The following is a 24002-nucleotide window of genomic DNA, read 5'->3' on the forward strand; positions in this document are numbered from 1 at the left end:
CAGCCGAGGATACGGTCTGCAGGTGTAGTTTTTGGGGTGTACTGTCCCTTTAAGGGTCGCTTTAAACACATTTTCTCACTTCCCTCCAGTGGCATCGAGCCACGAAGATTTCATTTGTCCGGGTTTTGAGATATTGGAGATTTCTGCATCAAACCAAAATACAAAGGAAGTGCTCACGGAAATGAAAATTCATCCTTTCCAGAAACTTCCGATAATCCGCAGACCTCATTGGTCAACTCGTGTTTCCACGGAGACTGTTTCTTCAGTAGAATATAGTCTTAAAAACACAATGAGGTGGATTACCTGGTTAATAATGGGGTCACAGACTCGAGAGGTTTTAACAATATTCCATTCACCTCCATTGGCCTGATGAAACCCAAACTATACCTGCACGGCTCTATACCACAAAGACAATACGTAGTTTTTGAAATGAAAGAGATTTCACATTTTCAATACTACTAGTTTTGCTGGAGCTCAAGCAATTACGCAAATGTGTTTGTGAACGTTCTCCACGTCTTTATTATGGACTACGTCTTTATTATGGACTATTAACCGCATGTCCATATGGGTGGCATCCAGGGAAAACACGTGGCTGTACCCACAAAGACGGAGAAGGGATTATGTCTTTGTTGCTGTACAGGCTGGTTTGGTCGGGGAGCCTAAACACGGTGTGTGGGGATATCGTAAAACTCAATGTGGCATGAAGAATTCCTAAAGAAACGCGTCTCTGTCACGTATAGAGAAAATAAACATTTCATAAAGAGTCCCAAAAGAGTCCCAAGTTATTTGGACTAACATGAATCAACAGCGATCACACTGGGAACCGGCAGTTGATAGGAAAAGGGGGGAGAAACCTTTTCACTGCAGTCTCATCAGTTATGTGTTGAGCTTCAACTGTTGACCTTTCATCAGATGGAAAGTTTGTCCCAGTAGAGCCGGAGAAGAGACATGAGGATCTCATCTGGCTCGGATGTTTTTACCACTGTGCTATGAACGGATACTGAATGCGATTAATGAAGATAATCGTATTAAGCGTTTTTGTTTTACATCATAGGAACCGATGAACGCCCTTCGTCCCCAAAAAAACTCCCCGCACAGTTTTAAGACACTCCGACTCCGATGAAAAACAAACCTCAGGTCATTTTCTTCTGAGAAATATTGATATAAATCATCTGGTAATAATACGCTCGGATTCACTGCACAGAATGTGAAGTGCACGACGAGATAAGATCACCTTGTGACTGCAGAACTGCGAGTGTGCATTTGAAGAAAAAAAGAAGAAACGCTGATGTTTTTTTCGAACGTCTAATTCTGAACGTCTGCGTTCAACCAAAACCACATGTCCTCCGAGCGCTCAATAGCACAAGTCGATCGCAGGTTTTTCAATTTGGTCTCTGATTAGCTGAGCAGCTGTAAATCCAGCCGGTTGAGTCGCGTTTGTTTACCTGATGTGGCTCAGACCAGGAGCCTTTTACGCTTCACTCGGCCCGGAGAACTAAATAAAAACACCTGAAGCGATAAGTGTGGACCGACCTTTGCTTGCTACATAGTAGTTGGATAGTTGCCTGAATCTCAGTATGTAATATGATAAGGAGCGAATTAACAATTTTGCATTCGTACGTCATCATTTGCATGTGTGTTGTAGTCGTGTCTCAACGAAGGAATGCATGGAAACTGGACAATTTATTCCACATGCACATGGAATGAACGTGCTCTTCTTGCTTTTTTTGTCAGTGTGACGGCATTTGTTTTTACGAGGTGGGGTTTGTTGATCTTGACACCGGACACGTTTGCCTGGATTCAAGAACACAAAACGCCTTTCACACAAATTCAATGTAGATCTGGAGGCTCAGGCAAATAGTAAAATGGGCAAAAGACACATAAGTGAAGCAGGAGTCAATGTTGAATAAATCAAGACCGTCGAGCTCTTTAGTGTCGACAAAACATCGTTTAAGTGCCAAAATGATGCTTGAAATCGTTGCCGATGAGGCGCATTCATTCAAAGCTAGCTAGCAGGTTAAACTGGACGATACATGAGAAGAAACGTTTCCAGGATTGTGACAGTGAAGGCAGTCAAATGTCTACAGCCAGTCTAACCAACGCGATAGATGTGATCCTGAAGAATCCATCTATGATAATAACAGTCTGATCTACAATATCAGGCCTCTTTGCATCCTTTCATCATGGAGTTGTTGAAGCCACTCCTAAAAACAAGGACATCTGGTACATCTTATAAACTCGATGGATGATATAGATGCATTCAGATCAAAGGGCAGGTGAGGATGTTTGCGTCATGCAAACCCTTTCATGTCAACCCTCTAAATCACAAGGACTCTATGCGGATGCTTGTCCATGTTCTGGGTAATGATGTGGTCCTGAAGTCTTCTTTATTCTGAGATCCACATGCAGCATCATACTGTAGGTTCAACGTATCGAACTAAATGTGTTCTCCTCTTCGTTCTGCTGATCCTTGAAGGGTTCAGTGGCTTCAGCCTCCAGAGACCCGTTAGTGGGTGAAGGCTGCGTAAAATAGAACTGTTTATCCTTTTGGCTGAACCGGGCTCAGGGCTAAGATATACAGCATGTCACAGAAGCATTGATTGCAGCGCTAATCTGTCTTTTAAACCCCGGGGTCTGCAAGCCCTGCAGTACAGACGGGCTTTCCACAACTTCATAGGGATAATACAAATATGTCGCTTCGTCGAAATTCTCAAATTAACCTCAAACGCACAATAAGAAGGTTTGTAAACGCAACGGAGGTTATGCTGCTCACCAGCGGAGGAAAGCCCTCAGATTCACTAGAACATAGGAAACCCAGACAGAGGGAAGGGTCTCTGCAGATACAGACATCGACACACACTTCTAGTGAGTCATAAGTGATGACGGAGGGGGCTTATCTACGAATCCGTACATCATTTATTCAGGAAAACCACTCGAGCCTCGACCTACTCACTGTGGCCTACATGTAAGTCTGGACTCGACAAACGGATCAAACTTCACCCAAAAACACAACAAAACAAACCTTCTTCTTCTCCTCACCTTCGCTACTCGCCATCATCCCAACGCCCCGGCCACATCCTTCTAGTTGCCTAGCAACTCCGTCCACAATACCTGCTACACTGTGTGCCATCAACCCCTCTCCCTCATTTCCTCCCATCACATCCACCTACAGCGGACAGCAATAAAGCCGAGCGCTCTGATCCAAACGCAGGGGCCGAAACATGAGGCCACTCGGCGTCCGTCTGTGTTGGGGTGTGACGGGGGGGAAGACTTGATACCGGGCCGGGCTGTCCAGGATGAATCTAGAGCACCCGGCGCAGCAGGGAGTCGGTTTGAGAGAGAGAGACACTCTGACTGCCAGCTTGCAGATGAGCGCTCATGACTTGAGGATTTGCTTCGACTGAGATAAGAGGCGAGCTCGCGGTGAAGAGACGGGCAGAAATAAAGAGGGGAAAGTGAGGGTAGACACAGAGGGACAGGGAGAGAGGAAACAAAGACATGAAGACGGGGAACAGATTAAAGTGGAAAAAAGAGAGAGAGAGAGAGAGAGAGTCGAGGTGTGAATGAGAAGTATGAAGGGAATTAGGTCTGGTTAAGAGCCCAGAAGGATTACGATGAATAAAACCCCCAAACGCCGGAGAGAACTGAGGAATAAAGGCACAGGCAGAGACACAGAAACAGGCAGCAGGGAAAACAGCGACAGAGTCATAAAGAGCTACTCCGACAGCCTCAGCTCGACATTATGAAACGAAACCTTATCATTTCTGAATTAGCAATGCGTGTTTGTGTGAGGATATAATCCGTAGTGTCCCCTTGTTCGGTTCTGACGGGGGTTAAACGCAGGGAAATAGCAGCACAAAAAAAGCAGCACGACACAGTTTACAGTGTGAGATTACCACCCGTGGCAGCTGATTGAGTGTTTCTGTACTTATGTCCTCGACCAAAGGAAGTCACAGTCGACTAACCGATTCATTATTCCACAAAGAATCGCACAAACGCGCCACTTTAAATCTTGAGTTTTCCAGAAATGTTCTCATAAGTTTCTTAAGTCATTCAGCACTGAGAGGGAGCAGCCCTTTAAAAAGGTGAATGTTCCTGAACACATTGTTGTTGTTTTATGAAACAGGGACATGCTAAATAATACATTATTTTATTCTTTATACGCTCACTGCTTTAGTATGTGAGTTTGCAACAACTGAGATGTTGTTTTCTTAGTTTTGGCCAAAGTTTCTACCTGACGTGATAAACACTGAACTCACCAGATTAGTAGCTGAGATCTGGGAGCGCTGACCGAGAAACACGAGTTGGTGACGTTCAGTTAAAACCAAATTCATTTGGACGAGAAAACAAAAACGGGAGCGGTAAAACTACGCCGGGGCAAATACTCACACGTGGGTGTCTGGGGTTTGAACCAAGGAGAGGTAAAAGAGGAGGAGCCACGCGTCATTTCACACGAGCGCGACACATTAGATCTGGTCTGCGCTCGCTGAAAGGCTCACGAGCTGGCACACGATCATAGAACAAGAGAACGGTTGATATATTTCCCCGAGGCGTCCGCAGGGACGGAGTCACGGTCGCCTACTTTATGAGTGAGAACTACAATCCTGCAATTATTGGAAAGATCTTCAACGAAGGACCATAAACGAATGCTTTGTTTTTGAAAACGTTCTGTTGCATATCAGTCGCCATCTGTCGCTTTAATTTCTAGCGCCGTCTCCTGTAACCATCCGTCATCACAGCTTGAAATAATCTACAAATTAGGCAACTTTTAGTCCCAAAAAGCGGACGTGCAGCACTTTTGTTGAAGCTATCATCCGGTTTTATTGAGTGACAACGTAAACTCTAAGTCAATGCTTCCTGTGCTGAATCTCTTTGGGAGATTCCTTCACTGTACGTGACTTCCTTACCAGGAATTTGCGCTTCTGTTTCCACTGTGCGCCCTGAGCGTTGGTGTGTCGGTGGGCCTCCGTCACCAGGTGGATCACGTCCCACTCGCTGTCGGTGGGCTCCGGACGGTTCTGGAGGGTTTTCACCATTTCCTCCTTCTTGCGTCGCTCCCTGTTCTCTTCTATCAGACGCCGCTTAGCCACCCGCTTTGAGTCGTCCAGCACCACTGGGAGGAGAATGGTGGGAGGCAGAGGAGGATGAGAGAGAGAGACAAGGAAAGGAAAGCAAAAAAGAGATATATTATAATTAGTGTGTGTGTTGCCTGAAGTCTGCATATATCGTCTAGAGATGCAGCTTCTATATAAAGTACACAACCCTTCTATATCACATCATGTATCTACTACATCACTACTTCGTCTTCAACAGCACAACAGTTTCAATAAAACAAAATGAAAACACTCACAGTCCATGGCCATGCCCACTGCAATGCACTTCTTGAAGCGGCACAGCTGACACTGGTTGCGGGTGATCTTGTCGATGATGCAGCAGCCATCGTACTTACAGGAGTAGCTCGGGTGGAGGTTCTTCTGAATGGTCCTACGGAAGAAACCCTGGAGACGGACGGACGGACGGTCAGTGACGTTTGCAGACAGAGAGGAGGAACGTAGAGGGAGAGACTTTGAGTCGAGCGCATCGCTGTTTGTTAAAGCGTGACTTTCATTTGAATTGAATCACTGCCGCCTCCTTCTGTGCGATAAAACTAATTCAGAGATAAGATCTTTTAATTTAATTTAATTCCGTACCTGTCTTCCTCCCAAATCTGAGGCAATTTGTCTGCATGTTAGCATCCCAGCAGTGTAATTGCTGGAAGGCAACAGCATGGGGAGTGAGCTGAACAAATCGTATTTATATCCATGAAATATTAGATCAAAAAGTGTGCTTTTGCTGAGTGAAGACACACTGATTGCCGAGTTAAATTATTAGCATAACTCTGATGCCTTTAAATACAAATGTATTTTTTTCCTTCTTGACAGGTGGCGCAATCAATCATACGTAAAAATGCATCAACGTCCACTAAGCTTTGGGCGCTTTCACAATTGTACTCAATTGAATTGGCGCCTAATGTGAAAACCTCTTTAATCACAATCCCTTAGATACGACATGTCACCGCCGAACAGAAGCAGTCTGACAGCGGCGAAGACAAACGACAGCTGACGTGACAGACTGACAGGTTTTTATACAAATATGTCCATTTATCATCTTTCCGCGGCTGCACACAAGGCGTCTATGACCTTGATGTGCGTTTACTCTGAAGAGGCCTCAGAGCAGGTTTTTCTGGCAGATATTATGTGGCTTATGAACCTGCTGCGTGTGAAACACTGGGATCGTGTGTATATATACATGTGTGTGTGTGTGTGTGTGTGTACCTTGCAGCCCTCGCAGGTAATGCAGCGGTAGTGGTAACCTGTGGCCTTGTCACCACACACCACACATGGCTCATCCTTTTCGAGGTAGCTGGGGATGTACCCTGAGAGAGAGAGAAGCAACGTTACACAGACTATTATAATGTATATATATATATATATGTTTTGATGTCATTGAAGATGTTCTTCTCAATAATACACAGCATTGGTATCCCATCACATTAAATCCACTTTATCCACTCTACCGAGCCCACACACCCCCACCCTATATACACCCCTACACGTTATTTCCACTCATCACCACTGCAGCAGAGGCTGTGGAAAAAACGTTACACTCTCCGTCTCCACCGTTCTTATACTGCGGCATAAACACGCCGAGAGCCGGAGTCGTGAGCGTCACACGCGTGATGAAAAACAACACTCTCCGCTCATTTTTGGATGTCCTGTGTTGGTTGTGTTGATTTTCTAAGGAAGCCCTGAGAGGCAGGTGAGAAAACAATAAGAATCTGGGGATTCATCTTTAGTCTCACCTAAATAGTTCTCTCTCCTGTTATTTTTTAACAGCGAAACCAAAAGAAAAAATCTTAGCAAAACTTTAGTTTCAAGATGATTTTTTATCAGGAACTCATGTATTTATATTCATCATATAAACATCATCCTTCTCAACACATAAACACAGGACAGAAAACTATTTAGATCAGACTTTAGGCCATCAGGGCTTCCGTAGCTGACTGTTTACACGGGACATGTGAATTTTCTGAAGTAAGAAAACCGTTTATAGTGCAACGTGGTGTTCTCGTCTTGTTTTTGGTGATGCCTGAACTAAACCTTGACATTGACATTCAGCAGTTGGAGCTAATTTTCTATCTGACCTGCAGGGAAACACAATCAGCCCTTTTCCTAGCGGGGTTAAAGGGATCCTGTTTGAGTTAGTGATCCGTAGAAGTCGTTTTTTACGAGCGGGTTTCCCCGTTAGTTTGTCTCCCTGCTGGTGCACGAGGACGCTGACCACAGGACACACACTGATTAATCCACTGATTGACAGTTGGTGGCGCTAATGCGCCAAGAAATGCGCCAACAAAGGCAGTGAAGAAGAAGACTGTTAGCATAACTGTATGTAAACAATACAGTATTTCAAACATTTGTTTATATATTTGTCAGGCCTTAAGCAGACACATGTTAGTGATTAACTCTGAATGTAAACAGAACTTTTGCTTGTTTACAAAAAAACTCAACCGAGCACCTTTAAAGGGTCCACGGGTTATTTTTTTAAAAGACACAATTCGGGACTATTTCAGACACATTTAGTAGATTCTACTACACCCACACAGTGGCTCGAGTCCCGAGCAGGACTACCACCGCAACGGCCTCGCTCCCTCTGCTGTGCCTTCTTTTTAAAGAGCAGAATCTGTGATCCAAATGTAGACCACAGAGAATACCAATGGGATGGAAATGTGTCCTTGACTCGGTGACAAGTACAAGCGCTGCGTGTCAGGAGGAGCTCTGACAGAGGAGCACCCGTCGGTTAGGATTACCCTCTAATTGATTGACATGTCTTTCAATAAACAGACAAGCGCTGGACGACAACTACGTTTAAAGTCTTCAATGTTTTCTGGTGACGTTAAAAGGTTTATAACGCAATATAAGCCGGATGTCATTTTCTCATTGAATTAATCCTCTTTAATCACAGATATAAACTTGAAATCAATGTGGTCACGACCTTACAGATTAGGTCTTTAATGTCACTATAAATGGGTTTTAACCACACTGTTATAATAAGGTATGCAGCGGCCATAATAAACTTAAATTGGCATTGTTTGTATTGTTCTCTCTCTCTGCGCTCTTCCTCCTCCCTCCCTTTCTTCTGCTCTGAACTCAAGAGTAGGACAGTCTGTTCTTTTCCATGCACTGCCTACAGGACCAGTGAGGCAGAGCCAGCGAGCGCACGGACACAGGAAACAGCAGATTTCCAGTCATTCCATATGATATATAGCAGAGAAACTGGGAGGGGGGGGAGGAGATGGTACTCTGTGAGTCACAGCTTAATACAGAAACATGTGTGTTTAAGTCTGAACACACACACACACACACACACACACAGAGCCACTGGCAGATCTTTGTACTGTGTACAAACGTGTGTGTGTGTGTGTGTGTGTGTGCGTGTGTGACGTTCGCATGACATATATGCTAATGCATCTGTATATCGAGGCGTGGTGAGAGCTGTGACTGGCAGTGTCAGCTGGGCTCTGCCTTTTGGCTTTGGTACAGACTTTAGATGGAGAGGGGGAGGGCAAGAGAGGGGATGCTGGGAAAGAGAGAAAAAGGAGGAGGAGAGACGAGAGAGAGGGCGAGAGACATTCATATATATATATATATAATATATATATATATATATATAAATGGTGGGAAAGCTCTTGAGCTCTTTCCGTTCAAAATACAAATTAAGATAGAGAGGAAATACATCATATAGGGAAAAATGTCCGCTCCAGTGTGTTGGCAGAGCAAGCAGCCAGTCTGAGGACTGTGTTTGGAAGCCGAGCCCAAAATCAATACCGCTGCAGCTCTGTGGCTACCGGCCCCTCCTATGACGGGCCCTGCAATATATCTCCATCAAGAATCTTTTTTCTGCCGCTCAAGATAAATATTTTGTTTTCACAAGTTTCTCAAAACAACATCTGCCGTTGCGTTTCGTCAAAGCGTGTAAATTATAAAAGTGTGGGATCAGGTCCCCGAAGGGAGTCGCGGGATTGTTTCTCCGGAGGTCCTGACATGACAGCAGCACAGTGAGGTGACATCTGAGACTGTAAACACCGACGACGTCGGGGCGCAGCGAACTACACACAGGAGCTGGTTTTTGAAACAACAGCTGTTGTGCAGAAACTAGAGCCGCGTTTATCGCCTCGTTCCTGACTGGGAAACTATAAAAAGAGTTAAATTACACAATTAACATTTGACTGAAAATGGATTAAGGATGCCTCGTTTCTGTTTTCCTGCATAAAATAGCATAAATTATCTTGAAGGAGCCACGACACACTGCAGGAACTCCAGTAGAATGTCAGGTGTAATCTTATCAACCGGCGTGTTTATCAACCGGTAGGAAAATTCCTTCACTGCGGCATCTTAAGTTCAAACTGCTCATTTTGTCTGAACAGGCTCAAAGTGACTCAACGTATAATCATCTGAGACAGTGTAAATATGCAAAAGAAGGAGAAAACACCAATGTTGGGCACGCTTATTTAATAAATGAACAAATGAAATACCCGATTTAATTAATTCTTAAAGCTGAATTCATCGGTTTTTGCCACTAGGTGGCAGCAGAACAAGCTGGAGCCGTATCTGCATTAGCTAACGGTCGCCTATCAGTGCACTTCGTCAGACATTAGATATTAGTCGTTTGCTGCTATATTAATGCTCTGAATGTCGCATATTGCTCTGTGGGTTTTGTCATAAAGAGCGGATTGGTGTAGCTTTAAATATGTCTAATAATCTTCTGTCGCTAATGATTTCAACACTAGAATTAAATCGGTGGTCTCGGAGTAAACTGGATTTCTGATTTTCACATTAATGTATCTCTGTCACGACACTGACACACGTCTTTACTAAATCAGGATTATGAGCAGGTATGCACATTAAACTCTTCAGTGTCCTGTCGAGGGTCCCGCTCTCCCTCAGGAAAGAGCGGACATCATTACAGCGGATGAAATTCAATCTCATACTGCCAGACATATTGGCACACTTTCCCAGAGGAAATGGACACATGGCAGATCAAATGTGGGACACGATTCCAGCAGCGATGCAGAGAGGAAGACAACAAGCTTGCTGGGAAGGAAAACATGTGGAGAGGACGGGCCTCGGGAGATGTATTTTTTTTTTACCAAGTGCCAAAATAACCGTCCTGCAGATTTTGTATGTTGGTGTTCCTCCCACCCTGCCTCCATTACTATCACTCTCTCTTACCTTCTTTATTTGCTTCTTTCAGCTCGAGGGATTTGGAGCTGTCACTCAGACAATGTGCTGCGTCCAACAAGAAAGCAGACAGAGCACAAGGCTTTCGTTTATTGATGACAGACGTCAAGATGTTTTACTTTTCTCTCTTTGGAGGTGACAAATCCAAAACGCGTAATGTACGCGAGGCAAGCAATGAATCATGTACCACTAGCTTCTGTGCAGTCACTCGACTGCACGCATTCTCTGCGGTGAGACCGAGAGCTACAGTATTCCTTTTCTAAAATAATTCAAAAGTGCATCAAATATAGCCGAACGAAATGCTGGGACAGCCATTTTCAAAGCGAATGGTTCCCTGCATTTGGAGAGCTTTTATTCTCGTAAAGGAGAGGTGTGTTTCCAAAGAGACGTTAAAAATTCACACTTCCAGGTACGAAAGTGGAGATTTGTTTTTCTAGCTGTTTACTTCAGAGCTGCTTTAGAAAAGTCTGTGGCTCTCTCCACCGAAACACCAGCCGCCAGTTACTCACCAGTCATACTCTTCAAGGAACATTGGCTGTTCTTCCTCTTCCTTTTCGGGCCATTGAGCCACCTGACAGATTACAAACAAAGACAAAAAGAGAGGAGAGAAAAAAAGAAAGAGAAATAAGTAAAAGTGCACGTTAATAGACCCACAAACCCGCCGGCGGGTTCTAAATCATCATTGGATAATCAAATCAAGTATATCAGGAAATTTAACCAAGCTTAACATTTTGATATTTGAGGGTAAAAAGCTGCACAATGCAGTTCGAACTGGATCGACCAGAAAAGCGGTCTGTACAGTTTGGCCACATTTGAATAAAACAAATTGCTCAACAAGTTAAAATGTCACCTAATTCCACGACATCAAACCGCCCGGCAAAAGGTTACAGACAAATGCACCGATTCCCTGGACACGCCATGTTTGTTGACAAGTCCATCAGCTCCATAATAAACGAGCTAAAGGAAAAGCTTGTTTACACCAGGTGTACATACAAAGGCCTGTGATTAGCTGGCAGGAAAAGATCAAATGTTAATACCACCATGTACATTCGGTCTATGACAGAGTTGGAACATACAACAATAGTGAGGAGAAATGTCATAAGCTCATGTAAACAGATTTCTGCAAACCTTTCTGTATTTGTCTCTATTGGCATTATATCATCTTGTATCCCTCTGCCAGCTAAACATCTGGTACTACAATTAAATGAGTAATGGAGCTCTCCAGACCAACAAGTGCAGTGAAAAAGGTCTCGCTGCAGGATGGAATCCACAGAGCAGGAAACAAATATTGTGTTGAACGTAGTTAACCCCCCAAAACAACTGATTATTAGGGCACACCGGCAACTTCTGGGTCTGAAAAGTGAAGCCAATGCTGAAGTTACTTAAAGCTGCATTCTCCCTAATGACCACCAGGGGGCGACTCCTCTGGTTGTATAGAAGTCTATGAGAAAATGACTCTACTCCTCTCTTGATTTATTCCCTCAGTAAACATTGTAAACATGAGTTTATGGTCTCAATCTCTAGTTTCAAGTCTTCTTCAATACAGCATGATGTTCATTTAGCACATTATGGTCCATTTAGAGTCAAACAGACCATAAAAGCAGGGGATGCTTTAGGGCGGGGCTACCTTTGATTGACAGGTTGCTACCTCGGCGTTGTCCGGTCTGGGAGTTGTTCGTGTTTTCGTCTTACAACACTTTCAGTTCTTTAAGTTAATTAACATTTATGTCGCCTAAAAATGTCTTATTCAGCTCCACCCTCTTATGTCACCTCTGGTTGCAAAAAAAAAAAACAAGATGGCGACGGCCAAAATCCTGAACCCGAGGCTTCAAAACACAACAAACCAAAGGGTGACGTCTCGATGACTACGTCCACTTCTAATATAAAGTCTCTGCAGTATCAAGTCTATATACAGTCACAATAACAGACACACCACAATGGCCGCAACTCTAGTACGTATCAAGCAAAGCAGCGTGCTCAACAAGCATGTGCACGCAAAAACACCCCACCAGCCGCACTGACACATGCGAAAGGCATGTAAAGCCCAGATGGGAACTGGCTGCTCTGAAGGGAATTATGAAAGCCAAAGAGATGAAGGAGGGAGAGACTTAAGTAGAGGGGGAGAAGAAAAAAAAGCATTTCTGAAAAGAGAGTATGGGAGAGAGAGAGAGAGAGAGAGAGAGAGAGAGTCAGTGAGTGCTTGATCCCAAGAGTCCAGCTCTCTGCTCGCAGACACTCCATGTAGCCTGCAGCTCTCCTCCCACACCAGGGCCCTTTAATCCCGGCTCCAGGAGAGGGAGCAGGGCTCCATTAGCACCAAAAATAACATCAAGTTCCACTCTGTTAAGATGCAACGCACAGGCCTGCTGGTCACCTTTGCTTTGTGGAGTGGTAATACAGAATACTATCCGATCTTCTGTCTAATGGGATACTTTTTGTTGCAGTTTCTCTTTATCTAAATCAAAGGAGTGTCATATGTTCAGATCATAAAGCTCTTTGTGATTTCGGGTTATATATATATATGAATATTTGACGGCGAAAAATACATCCCAACTGCACAATATAAAAAAGCCATAAAGATACGGACTATACTGTGTACTACGTCATTTAATTAAAAACAATATATGTATTTAAAATGTCTATTAGCAGCATTGTGACCTGAATAATTCAGTAAATTATATCTCCCTCGCATCCAAACTAAAACTAAATAATATTAATTTGCATACAAAGTGTGGAAATAAAAACAAAGTACAACACACGATGTTTAAAATCTCTCTGCTGATAGCAATATCTCAATATAGCAATGTTGCCTCTAAAGTTGATACTCGGTGGTCGGCTGCTTCATTTTGTACAAAGAGGTAATTACACAATCTTTGTGTGGCTGGATAATTTATCAAGTGCGTCTCTGGAAAGCTTAATTAGAATCCACTATCGGACAAAAACAAGGTTCAAAAGGTTACACTACCTATTCTCATATAGCTCCAGCTCTGAGTAGCTCTTTCACTTCCGTCGCACTTTGCATGCTGGGATAACTCACTTTCTCCAAACGCAGTACGCAGACTGACACCTCGGATTATATTCTAATTGGTCACTTCAGAATATGTACCATGGAACTTGGCTGCGGTGATGGAAACACATGGGCTAGAGTCACTCAGCGCATGAAAACATATTTATGTTTCCATGCTTTAATGAAGAGACTTGATGTAAAGTGACTCTGCTCCCCACAGCGATCGAAAAGTCTCAGAGACTCTGTTTACTCTTGGGTATGAAACGGCACCTGGGCGATCGGATCACAAGCGTAAAGGACCACCAGGACGCATTGTGACCACATTACTCAAACACTGTGCTGAGGGGGGGTCTGGGATCTCAGTCATGTAAATGCGGATGCGTCCCTGAAGTAAAAGGAAATAGGCTGAGAAATAGCTTTGATCGCTTCCTCAAAACAAAGGCACAGGGGGTGCAGTGTTGCCTCCGGGCCAGCTGAAGGCGCTGCACACGACATTTGGAGGCGACGGCTGAGCCGGCAGCTCGCAGCTAACGGTGCTAACAGTGTTTACCTGAGGGGGGGAACTGAAGGCGTGGCTACTCGGCTTCCTCGATGACGCTGTCAGTTGGGTTATCAGCTTTTACCGCCGTAGGGGAGCAGTGCAGAGCGGCGGCCGTGAGCGAGCCAGTGGTGCACGCTCACATGCACTAAAAAAGCATGCATTGCACAACACACCCAGAGGGACTTCCTTCTCTGCTGAGGTTGCTCCACTATATCTTAATAAAGCTAATAGTTGGTTGCTGCTATATTATTGCATGCTGCACCTTTAAAAACAACGATGCATTGGGTCTCTGCCAACGGAAGCGGTGAGCGTGTTTAATAGCATATAGAGCGGGGGAGGTGAGATCTGATCTCACTTTATAAAAAGGCTTCTCTTATAAACCAGCATGTTTCTACGCCTCACACCAGCAAACCCGTGTTTGCTCTTTGGAAACATAACTACTCAATTGCCCGTTAAGTTCAAGAGTTGCAGTAATTGAGCTTAAATGCCAACTCAAACAGCACCTTCACATATTTAACCTCGGCTTATTGCACCGCGTTGGTCTCACTTATTGTTCCCTTTGTCCGTCTCACAATGCTTCAGATAGCTTAACAGGGCCCTGAATTAAGCTCTTAAACAGCCTATTGAGATAAAGCTTGATTGATCGTGATTGCAGTGCTTTGCAGCATCTTATTAGGAACCCATCTAAACTACGGGATGTATTGTTCCTGGCATGGTGGAGATTTGGGGGAGAGAACGGATGACGGCTGTCTCCAAAAAGCTGAAGGAGGGCGCTCACCTGTGAAGCGACACTATACCCGGCGCAACGACAACAGCCAGGTGCATATTTCACAACGCGAAGAGGTTTTGAAACGGGAGAGCTCTTTGAGCCGACGCTTTTCTTTTCACTTCGTGGGCACAAGTTAAATGTCAGTAGGGTGGAACCAAAAAAGAAAAAAAAAAAGGAATTAAAGCTGTCACAGCGGCAGAAAGACAAGGTGAGGGTTTCACTGACTGCCACTCAAAGGTAAACATTCTCTGCCTCTGCCAACTGGCTTCCACATCACTCAGCCCGTACAGCTGCCGGAGGCGACAAGCATCACACTGACAGCTATGTGACAGTTCAGTCGTCCCGACGCGGCGGCGTGTTGTTTAAGATGGAAACATAGGCAAAGTGGATAAAAACAGATTCAGGTTTCTGTCACTCCTGAAACAACTTTTGTCCTCTATGCATCTCTGTGCCGAGCAGATTTACAACCCGCCACATGTTTACCGTTGTTTTGCCTCAGCCCGAGCCGCGCAATGTTTTCACCCGACAACGCAAACAGCCACAGAGCCGGCGCAGCGGGGGAGTAAGTAATGAAACGATCACAGGAATCACCGCTCTGTGAATGAGCTCCGGCTCTAACCCTCTACTAAGATCAATCCCAAAAATAGCACTGATGAAAATATTAGCGCTATGGCAGCTAAGAAAAAAGAGCTTAGCACTGCTGGCGGAGCCTCAGAAGTGCTTTTCACGACTCTAAGAGCTCTCAGTGGAAAGACTTACGAGACACACGGTGTCAAGTGGCCCGAGAGGCGAAAAGAAAAGAAAAAACATCCCAGAGAAACACAACTTTGAACAAATACGCTTCAAAAACAATGATTAGCTTCTTGTCTAACAGGACGGCTTGAAGCACTTCTCTGAACAAACACGCAAACAAACACACTTCACCGGGTGTTTATGCAAAAAGAGCAGGCAGCCTGACAGCCTCGCAAATTGCATCACACAAGCCGGTGAGCGTGTGGCCACTTAGTGCAAATACAAGAACGCCCGTTGGCGGATGACAACATCACGCGTAATTGAATATTTTTTGATGGAATGTGAGTTGTCTTTTTTTTTTTTTTTTTTGCAGGTTGGGGCAGGAGAGCGCAGGCACACACCATGGAGCGCCCTTTTTCAATTTCCAGCTCCCCAAAACTCGGGACGGTTCACGGATTGCAACACATCACTGAATACACACACAAGGTCCCGCAAACCCTGTGTGCCTCTCAGCAACATGAGCCAAGCCCACAGGCGCATGCACATACTGTACTTTCACTCCGGCAGCAGACGCTCAGGATGAAACTAAACTTGACGTGTCAGAGCAATATGATTCCTACGCCCCCCCCCCCCCCCCCCCCTCCTCCCCGATATCTGTGCATTGCATGCACACATGTTGCACAACTCATGTTGCACACACTGCCCAAATACACAGTATAGAAGAGAAGAGTCAACAACGCGAGTCAAAACAGATGACAGGAAAAAAAAAAAAAAAAGACTTACAGCGCTGACCCGATGACGCAGTGGGACTGTAAAATATGCATGGCAAGGCTGGTTGAAGTTGCAGATGTAGGTGACCAGCTGCTCCACAGCCCTGGTGCATGGACGAGGTCTCTGTCTGTGTCTCTCACTCTCTTACACCCTGATGTCTCTACCAGTTGTGCTATGTTTAGCCTGCCAACCCACTCAAATACACCCAGCCTTCTCTCCCTCCCTCTTCCTCTAATCTGTGGGACTTTCTTGCTCTGCTTGCTTGCTAGCACCGCCCCCCCCCCCCCCCCCCCCCCCCGACAGTAGTCCACCCCCGATTGGACGACAGCCAGCTTCTCCACCTGTGACTTTGACAGCGACTGTGTAGGAGCGTCTAACATGTAATTGCCGGGGCTCTCAGGTAACCGAGCGCTCTCATGAGACGCGACTATTTTGAGACGAGCGCGGGTTTCATTAAGGCGAAAGCAGCACACGTGAGCAGAACGGCACAAAAAAAAAAAAAAAAACAGAAGAGCAGTCACAGAGAACTGTGTGTCCTTACAGATTATTTCACTCAGCGCACTTGGAGACAATGTGTTTTATGACTCTACTTAATCTTTCTGTAACCAGCCGGAGTGACCTTTAAACTCATTGGTCCCTGCTTAAGACCTAACGTGTCTCTCCAGAGACGACATCCATGAAACACATGCTGCTGTGGAGGTTTTCCAAATCAAATTCCATTCATGGTATTGAGGAGGTGCCAGAAAATCTCACAGACGTTATAATCAAATCAAAGTTTAGAAGAACAAATGAATAAATGGACTCAGTGATTTCCTTAAAGAGGCAGGGTGCTGTAACGTCAGACAAACAAGAGGAAATAGAGCATTTGTTTGGGACTATTTTCCACGGCGGATTAGCACACATTTAGTGCCATAGGTGTGCTTTAAGCTGCGGTGTATTTGTTGACAATAAAGAGAAATATAGCATCTTACCAGCCTTATAGTTAAAAGGGGTAAGTTCATCCAAATTACAAAAACTTACTCACTTGAGCTGTGTGTAGCGATGCACATAGTTTGGGTTTCATGTATTATGGTCTGGACATTTCCACCTCACTGCTTACACAATGCAAGCGGATGGAATTTTACTTGTGGTGCTCAAAACAATAAAAAATTTAACAGGAATGTGCCGGTTACACAAGAAATACCCGAGTCTGCTGTTGAGTTTTTTTTTTAATGCAATTTTAACGGCCGTGAAGCGTCGCCAAATTAAATCCCGAGCACCTCCATCGTATTGGAGCGGTGCCAAAAAAATTCTCATATTTTTCAAATAAAACCAAAACTAGCTGGATTACAGCTGGAGGTGAGCGAGACGCCTGAAAGTGAAAAAACAGAGAAGACTGAGAGGCACCTGCTCTGCAGCTCATGCATTAAACAATCAGAACAATACAAAGAGACACTAGTCCAGAGAATTATATCCATAACAGCGTGTGAATGAGGCCCCCTGTGCTATGTTTTGAGTGCTACAGTAGCCTATTGTTCAGCATGCATGCTACGGGCCTACAGCTGGGTCTGTCCTATACATCCAGTGCTAATGGACACTTTGTTCCCTCATGTATCCCGCCACTGTCTAAATTACAGGCTGAGCTAGAAGGGGATATAGCAACGCCACCGAGTGAAAGCAAGACAACTCCCTCTGTCCAAATACACCAGTTTACAGCAACCCACACAATCGACCCATAATAAACATGGAGGCTAAATCCTCAAATATATACAGCTCGCTACTTCCGGTGCAACTAAAAAAAGGCTACACGGCCCGAACGGCTGGATGCAGCCTGTGTTTAGCTGCATTTAGGTCACATCAATTGAAATGTTGTCTGCATTTTGCGTCCATAAGTTCTATTCTGTGCTTTTTTCTAAAAGGTTTTCAAACCTTATGCATATTGTTGAAGTCTGGGTGAAGCAACAAGGGACACGTCTTCATCACACCAGAGAAGAATGTGTTTTTAAACCACCCAGACACATTTGAGTGTATAAAAGAAGTTATATGAAAGAATAATAACATGGTGGGCGTTTTTTAAACACGTCGATTTAATAAAAAGGGGGAAAGAGTCCCTCTTCAGCCGGGTTAGCTCGCCTTTAAATCCACTGGGTGTAGGCGGCGCTGCCTTAGTGTGATGAGGCAAAACAAACGGCGTGTAGATTAACTATCAACCGTCTGCAGCGGGCGCATCTGTATCTATAGCAGCTTATCTCTGTGTTGCATTTGCACTCGTTTACCAGACAAAAATCACAAAAAACACACTGATCACGCCACCCTGGAGAACTCGTCCTCTGCACAAAGGGCTTCGAACAAGACATTTGAAATGACAAAACACAACGTACTGGACCAGAGATTCAAGAGCAACGTGAGACGATGAGTGTCGTCCAGTCAGTTATTGTCCACCTGAACTATTCTTAAACCTTCAAAACCAACAGCTTTCCGTAGATGTGGTCACAAAAAGTTAAAGAGTGCTGTTGAGATCCCCACAGTGGAACCGTTCTAGTACGAATCCAGGAACAGTACATGACTGAGGAACACACACACACACACACACACACACACACACACACACACACACACACACACACAGTCCTGCTGCCTCTCTTTCACATTTAGTTGATTTTGCTGTATATTTGAAGTTTGAACACTTTTAACCAAGACAGTTCACCACTGTATCCGAGGTCTGAGGCAGGGGAAGAAGAGGTTAATCTTTCAGGAACTGTTACATTTTTTAATTAAATATGTGTAATGCAATCTGAGACTCAACAGGGATTTAATGTTATTGTTTCAACCCCAGTCGGTTTATGTTGTACACCTCACGCATACTTTATGGATACAGCACATACTGTGTGTTTACACCAAACAAAAGAGCTTCATCTTCAGGCCCAACGCACCGGTAGGTGCAGGATCTCTCTTAAAGACGCTCTGCATTAAAATGTCCATCGAATGAAGTCATAAAAATCCACACAACAATGCTTTTAACACCACGCATGACCAGAAATCCTCACGTCCACAAGGGAAGGAAAAGCTGGATGGTGTTTACTTTTGCACACAGACTGTTAGTGAGACAGGCAGAGAATAATCTGATCACAGGGAGGAGGAGAACACAGGGGGGGACGTATTTACAACAAAGTAATAATGCATTCTAGATACGTATGTGGAAGGAAAAGGATCACATGTCCCCCCCTGTGTGTCAAGATGCGAATGTGTTTTCTCTCTATATGTGTGTGTGTGTAGGTTTGGTAGCTTGATCCCCGACACAAACACCCCGGAGGTATTATCTCACATCACGCACTGTTTCCAGCTGAGAGAAACAGGTCGTACCTGAAGCGAATACAAAAGTCTGATGAGCACAGATGCATACTGGGAGCATTGAGTTCAAACCGCATCTTATTTTCGAGGTAATTAAATCATTAGAATCACTGTCGCCGGAGAAGAAAACTTGCATGCAGAGAATATCTGAACCCACACATGTTTGACTGGAGGCTGAAGCAGATCAAACACCGGCGGCATCTTGAAGCACATCGACTACAAAGATTCCTGGATATAGGAAAGCACACACACACACACACACACACGCACACACACACACACACACAAACACCACTATGGCGCAAGCCTTTGCCGCCGTTAATGCAACACACTGCAAGCCGAACTTGCGTCAGCTGTGGTGACATGTTAGGAGAAGTGATGCAAGCCGCAACTACATCTCCGTTTGAACTACAGCCAGCGCGACATTCACTCCGCAACAACTTGTGCGTCTTAATGAGCCGTCGAGAGGAACGAGCGGCTCTTTTACGAGGCAAAGTGACACAAAAATAGTGCCGAGCTCGGGGAACTGAAAAGCCGGTCTGTAAAGTTATTGTCAGGCAGAGAATCTTTCATATTTATGTGAGGACACATCAAACAATCTTCCGATCCATAAGTGTTCTATTCTCAGTCTGCGTGCCGGTAAAGTAACTATAGCATCACTTCAAAGAGCCGGAGCGGTTTGAAAACAAAAGGGTGACAAACATGCAGACGGGAGGGGCGGAGGTTTAATAAAGAGCCCCCCCCCCACCGCTGATATCTACACTACGAAGCCACGGCTCCGGTCCGAAGCCCCCCGAGAGCTTCAACTCTTTGTGCTTTTAATTACCCGTGAGGTGCAAAGTGTCTGCGGCCACCAAGTCGGTGCAGGTGTTGGAACACAAGCGGGAGACGCGCAGAATACTTGCGCCTAATAAACAAAAAAAAGGAAGGCCGATGTACGGCGCTCCTGCGTCCGGGACGGCACCAACTGTCCCCCAGCGGCAGAGCTGTTAATCTCCTGACAGGTGTTCGTGTTCGCTCCGCCAGATTGACTTTCTTCACACGTGCTTGTAATATAGAACGTGGAGCCAGCTAGTCTCTAGCCGGCTAATAACATCAACTCATATTGACGTTATTAATTGTACAGATATTTAAGTTAATCTGCAGGGACTGGAAAGAAGTTGGGTGTTCAGACGCTCCTCTTATCCACTTACGTAACACCACATGTCGTAAACACAAGGGCTGCGGTTTCTCCACAGAATAAACAAGGCAATAAACCTCCTGGAAAAGTTTCGTTTTTTGGACTGCATGAAAGGCCGTAATGCAGACATGTAATGTTTCTATTATTTCAAGGGCCAAAAGGGATATTTGTGACAGCAAAATGAATGAGCTTCTAGCAAAAAAGCAGCTTTCAGCGTTTACTTCCTCGACTGCCTACCAGCATGACGAGCAGAGATTAAACAAAGAGATGAAACAGAAGCTTCCGCGATCTTCTGCACATCCATCACGCTGTCATCACACCTTTAGAGCGCCCAGAAACAGAGATCACTTTTGTAATTTACGTATTTCCTCATGTGTTGGTGTCTAAGTGACTGATGGGGTTAACAATGTTTCTGAAATGGGTCCAGTGTTGAGAGAGAACGCTGCAACGTAACCGCTCAGGGGAACTCCTCGCCCTCAATGTACGTCCAGTAAAAAGCCCCCCGACGGGCTGAGCTTGTCATTATAAGTGTCTGATAGCGACAGAGTAAACACAACCTTTTTCTTTACCTCTCGCTCGATGTTTGTTATTGTGAGCGAGACGTCTCGATCTGAAATCTCGCTACACATCTGCATTATTGAAATCCTCTCCATACTCAGCCGTGACAGTGACAATCTTTGAGATAACGCTCCAGCTACGCTTTTGTGTTTTCCAACAAAAACAAACTCTGACACCACCGACACTTCTTTAACTCAGGCAGCGAGTCACATGACACAATCAGAAAGCCGTGTGAGACGCGCACACCGACTGCTGTCTCAACACTGGACCCGTTTCAAAAGTTTCTTTTTGAAATGAAAAAGGTAATCTCCCCCTCTTTGTCCCGTTCTGCTATCGTAGAACGTTCTAAATGAAGTGAACTCTCCTCACAAAGCCGGAGCAGATTGATATTGACCGATAACGCTTTCCTTGAGCCGGAGGCCTCTTCCACACAGAGGGGCCCCTTCCTCCCCGGCGGCACTACAGTATGAGAGAGCCTCCATTCCACTAATATTATGTTTTCATTTATGAGAAGGGGGCTTAAACAGTGCCGTGTTTGTTTGTGTTCGGGCCGGGCCCGACTGGTTCTGCCCCTCGAGAGCTGAAGGGGCAGAGGGGAGGAGCGTCGGGGTCAGATGTAGCTCTATAAGCTCACTTCTCTGAAAAACAATCCGGGCGAGAGGAAGAGGGGAAGAGAGCGGCGGCGGAGGAAAAAAAGAGGCCGCTTTGTTGTTGAGCTCGTCTGGAAAAGAGACGTACAAACAGAGAGAACCATGAGAACGAAAAATCCAGGTTCCCCTCTGGATGTCCTCAGAAGACCTCCTCCGTACGTAACACCACGACGCAATAACAGAGAGCCGTGCCTGCTTCGTTTCAGGGGAATGTTTACATCAGGAAAGACACACCAAAGGAAACGCCGGCGGCTCTCGAGGCAAAGCTTTGGAGTGACGTGTATTAGCTTTAACATTACACAGACCAACATGGAACAAACTAACTTTTGAATTTGTTTTGGCAGCGTCAGAATGTTTGTGCAGAGAAAGAGAAAGCGCTCACCCTTTCTCCTCCCCCTCTGACGGGCTAGGGTCCTGCTCTTTGGACACGAGTTCCATTCACCTTAATTCCATCCAGCAACCAATCATGAGAGACTGAGGCAAGCCCCACCCTCGGATGCCCGCTTGTCATTCGCCGGTTGGGAGGGGACCGTCAGTGAAACATGACAGCGTCCCGTCCCTCCGGGGGGAGGGTTTTCTTTCTGTCTTTCTTCCTTTTCTTTTTTTTTTGGGGGGGGGGTGTGAGGACGGGTCGGGGGTCTCCAGAGGGAGTCGAAGCGAGGAGGTCGGCTCGGTGAGAGACGGCGAGATGCGTGAGATGCCGGAGGTCAGTCGGCAGGTCCGGGGGCCGGGGCGCAAGTCGGGGTCTCAGGGACGCGGAGGGAGGAGCGGGATCCCGTCTGGAAGAGAAGAACGGACACCGTGAGATCACACAGAGCTGGAACCATATATATATATATACACCTTATATCATATCGGCTTTTAGTCCTTTATGATATCTTTGGGTTTTGGACACAACAGGACACCCGCACTGGGAAATTGTGATTTTTCACGATTAATTGTGTACTCGAGTAGATAACCAGCAGGTTAATCGTTGATAAAAACAACCGCTGGTTGCAGCCATAAGTGTCTTTTTTGTCGTGCATTTATCCTAAAAAAACCTTTTTCACATTTCATACATGCAAACCTGTACACACACATCCTCTCATCAGACTCTTGTTCAATTACAATAATATATTCCTTCAATATTAATATACTCATAACTTGATTTTCAAAGGTTGGGTGAAGATCCAGCTTCCTCCATCAAACAACCCGACCCAACTAAATGCAACTCCAAAACGTGAGGCTTCTAAACACACGACATGCACTGATGCACTGACGACCAGGTCAGAGAGGGTGAAACGGTTCCTGGCGTACCCGCCAGCAGACGGGACACGGAGTTAGAAGCGATACGGCGGCCCGGAGGTCAGAGGGGAGCTCCGTCAACCTTCAACCGCTGCGGCTACAACTCGATAATTCCTGGAAAACTTCTTAACGGAATGTCACCTCTCGCGCAGGGTTAAGTAGCTTTGAGATGAGCAGCTGATCTGTGTGAAAGAGTGTTTGTGTTTGTGTGTGTGTGTGTGTGTGTGCTCAGAGGGTCTTGATCCATTAGCCCTCTGCCTCCCTCCCCTGTTGTCAAAGGAAGGCTTTATTCTCTCCCCCGCTAATCCCTGGTTCAATGCCTTTCTAATCCGGAACAGTGGGATACAGGGCATGAGAACGCCCTTAGACATGACTGATATTATTATTGCTTTTACTGCTAATAGAGAGATTACATACATATTCAAAACAAACCTTTCTCTGCTGGCAAAGGACTTGATTCGGAGTCATTTTACAGCAGAAGGAGAACGATTCAAACGTTTGAGGCTGACGGAAGCTCAGAAAATAATGATCATTTGAATTTAAAGTTGTAAATATGAAGCGAGATGAGGATATTAATTCGTTTAGTCTTAAATCAATGTTGGAACATTTTAAATTCATATAATTGTGAGATGCAGCAAAACTTACTTGATTGAAATGAGCAGCGGTCCCTTTGATTCATAAAATAAATTGCATATCTGAGGTTTTGAAAGGGAATTGAAAAGCCCAAACATGAGCTCATGGCAGCAGTGACTTTAACGCACTGACTAAACACCTCCTTTAGAGCCGCTAATCCGTTAAACGAAGACATTGTGTGTCATTGCAGAATCACTGAATCAACGAGGTGTTAAAAACACGCGGGTTTAAAGAACGCTCAGCTTTATGAAGTGCTGCAACCTTCGGCGT

At 45.1% G+C, this 24002-nt stretch overlaps 1 protein-coding gene across 4 annotated transcripts in view; it reads right to left on the reverse strand.

Annotated features, from left to right (window-relative positions):
• The window catches only part of thrab (thyroid hormone receptor alpha b), a 121648-nt gene that overhangs the window by 9542 nt on the left and 88104 nt on the right, over window positions 1-24002 (reverse strand). For 2 of the 4 annotated variants that reach the window (XM_079182755.1, XM_079182754.1), the window contains 6 exons: window positions 22198-22594; window positions 10787-10848; window positions 10269-10325; window positions 6315-6415; window positions 5351-5498; window positions 4908-5113 (listed from right to left, as the gene is read on the reverse strand). In XM_079182755.1, coding sequence (XP_079038881.1) covers window positions 4908-5113; window positions 5351-5498; window positions 6315-6415; window positions 10269-10325; window positions 10787-10848; window positions 22198-22253 — 630 coding nt within the window. In that variant the 5' untranslated portion in view covers window positions 22254-22594. Of the gene's footprint in view, window positions 1-4907; window positions 5114-5350; window positions 5499-6314; window positions 6416-10268; window positions 10326-10786; window positions 10849-16109; window positions 16235-22197; window positions 22595-24002 lie in introns of those variants that run through there. The other 2 variants (XM_079182756.1, XM_079182757.1) reach the window with 2 other exon arrangements.

This window comes from Pholis gunnellus (genome assembly GCF_910591455.1).
Source record: "Pholis gunnellus genome assembly, chromosome: 21".
Taxonomy (NCBI): domain Eukaryota; kingdom Metazoa; phylum Chordata; class Actinopteri; order Perciformes; family Pholidae; genus Pholis; species Pholis gunnellus.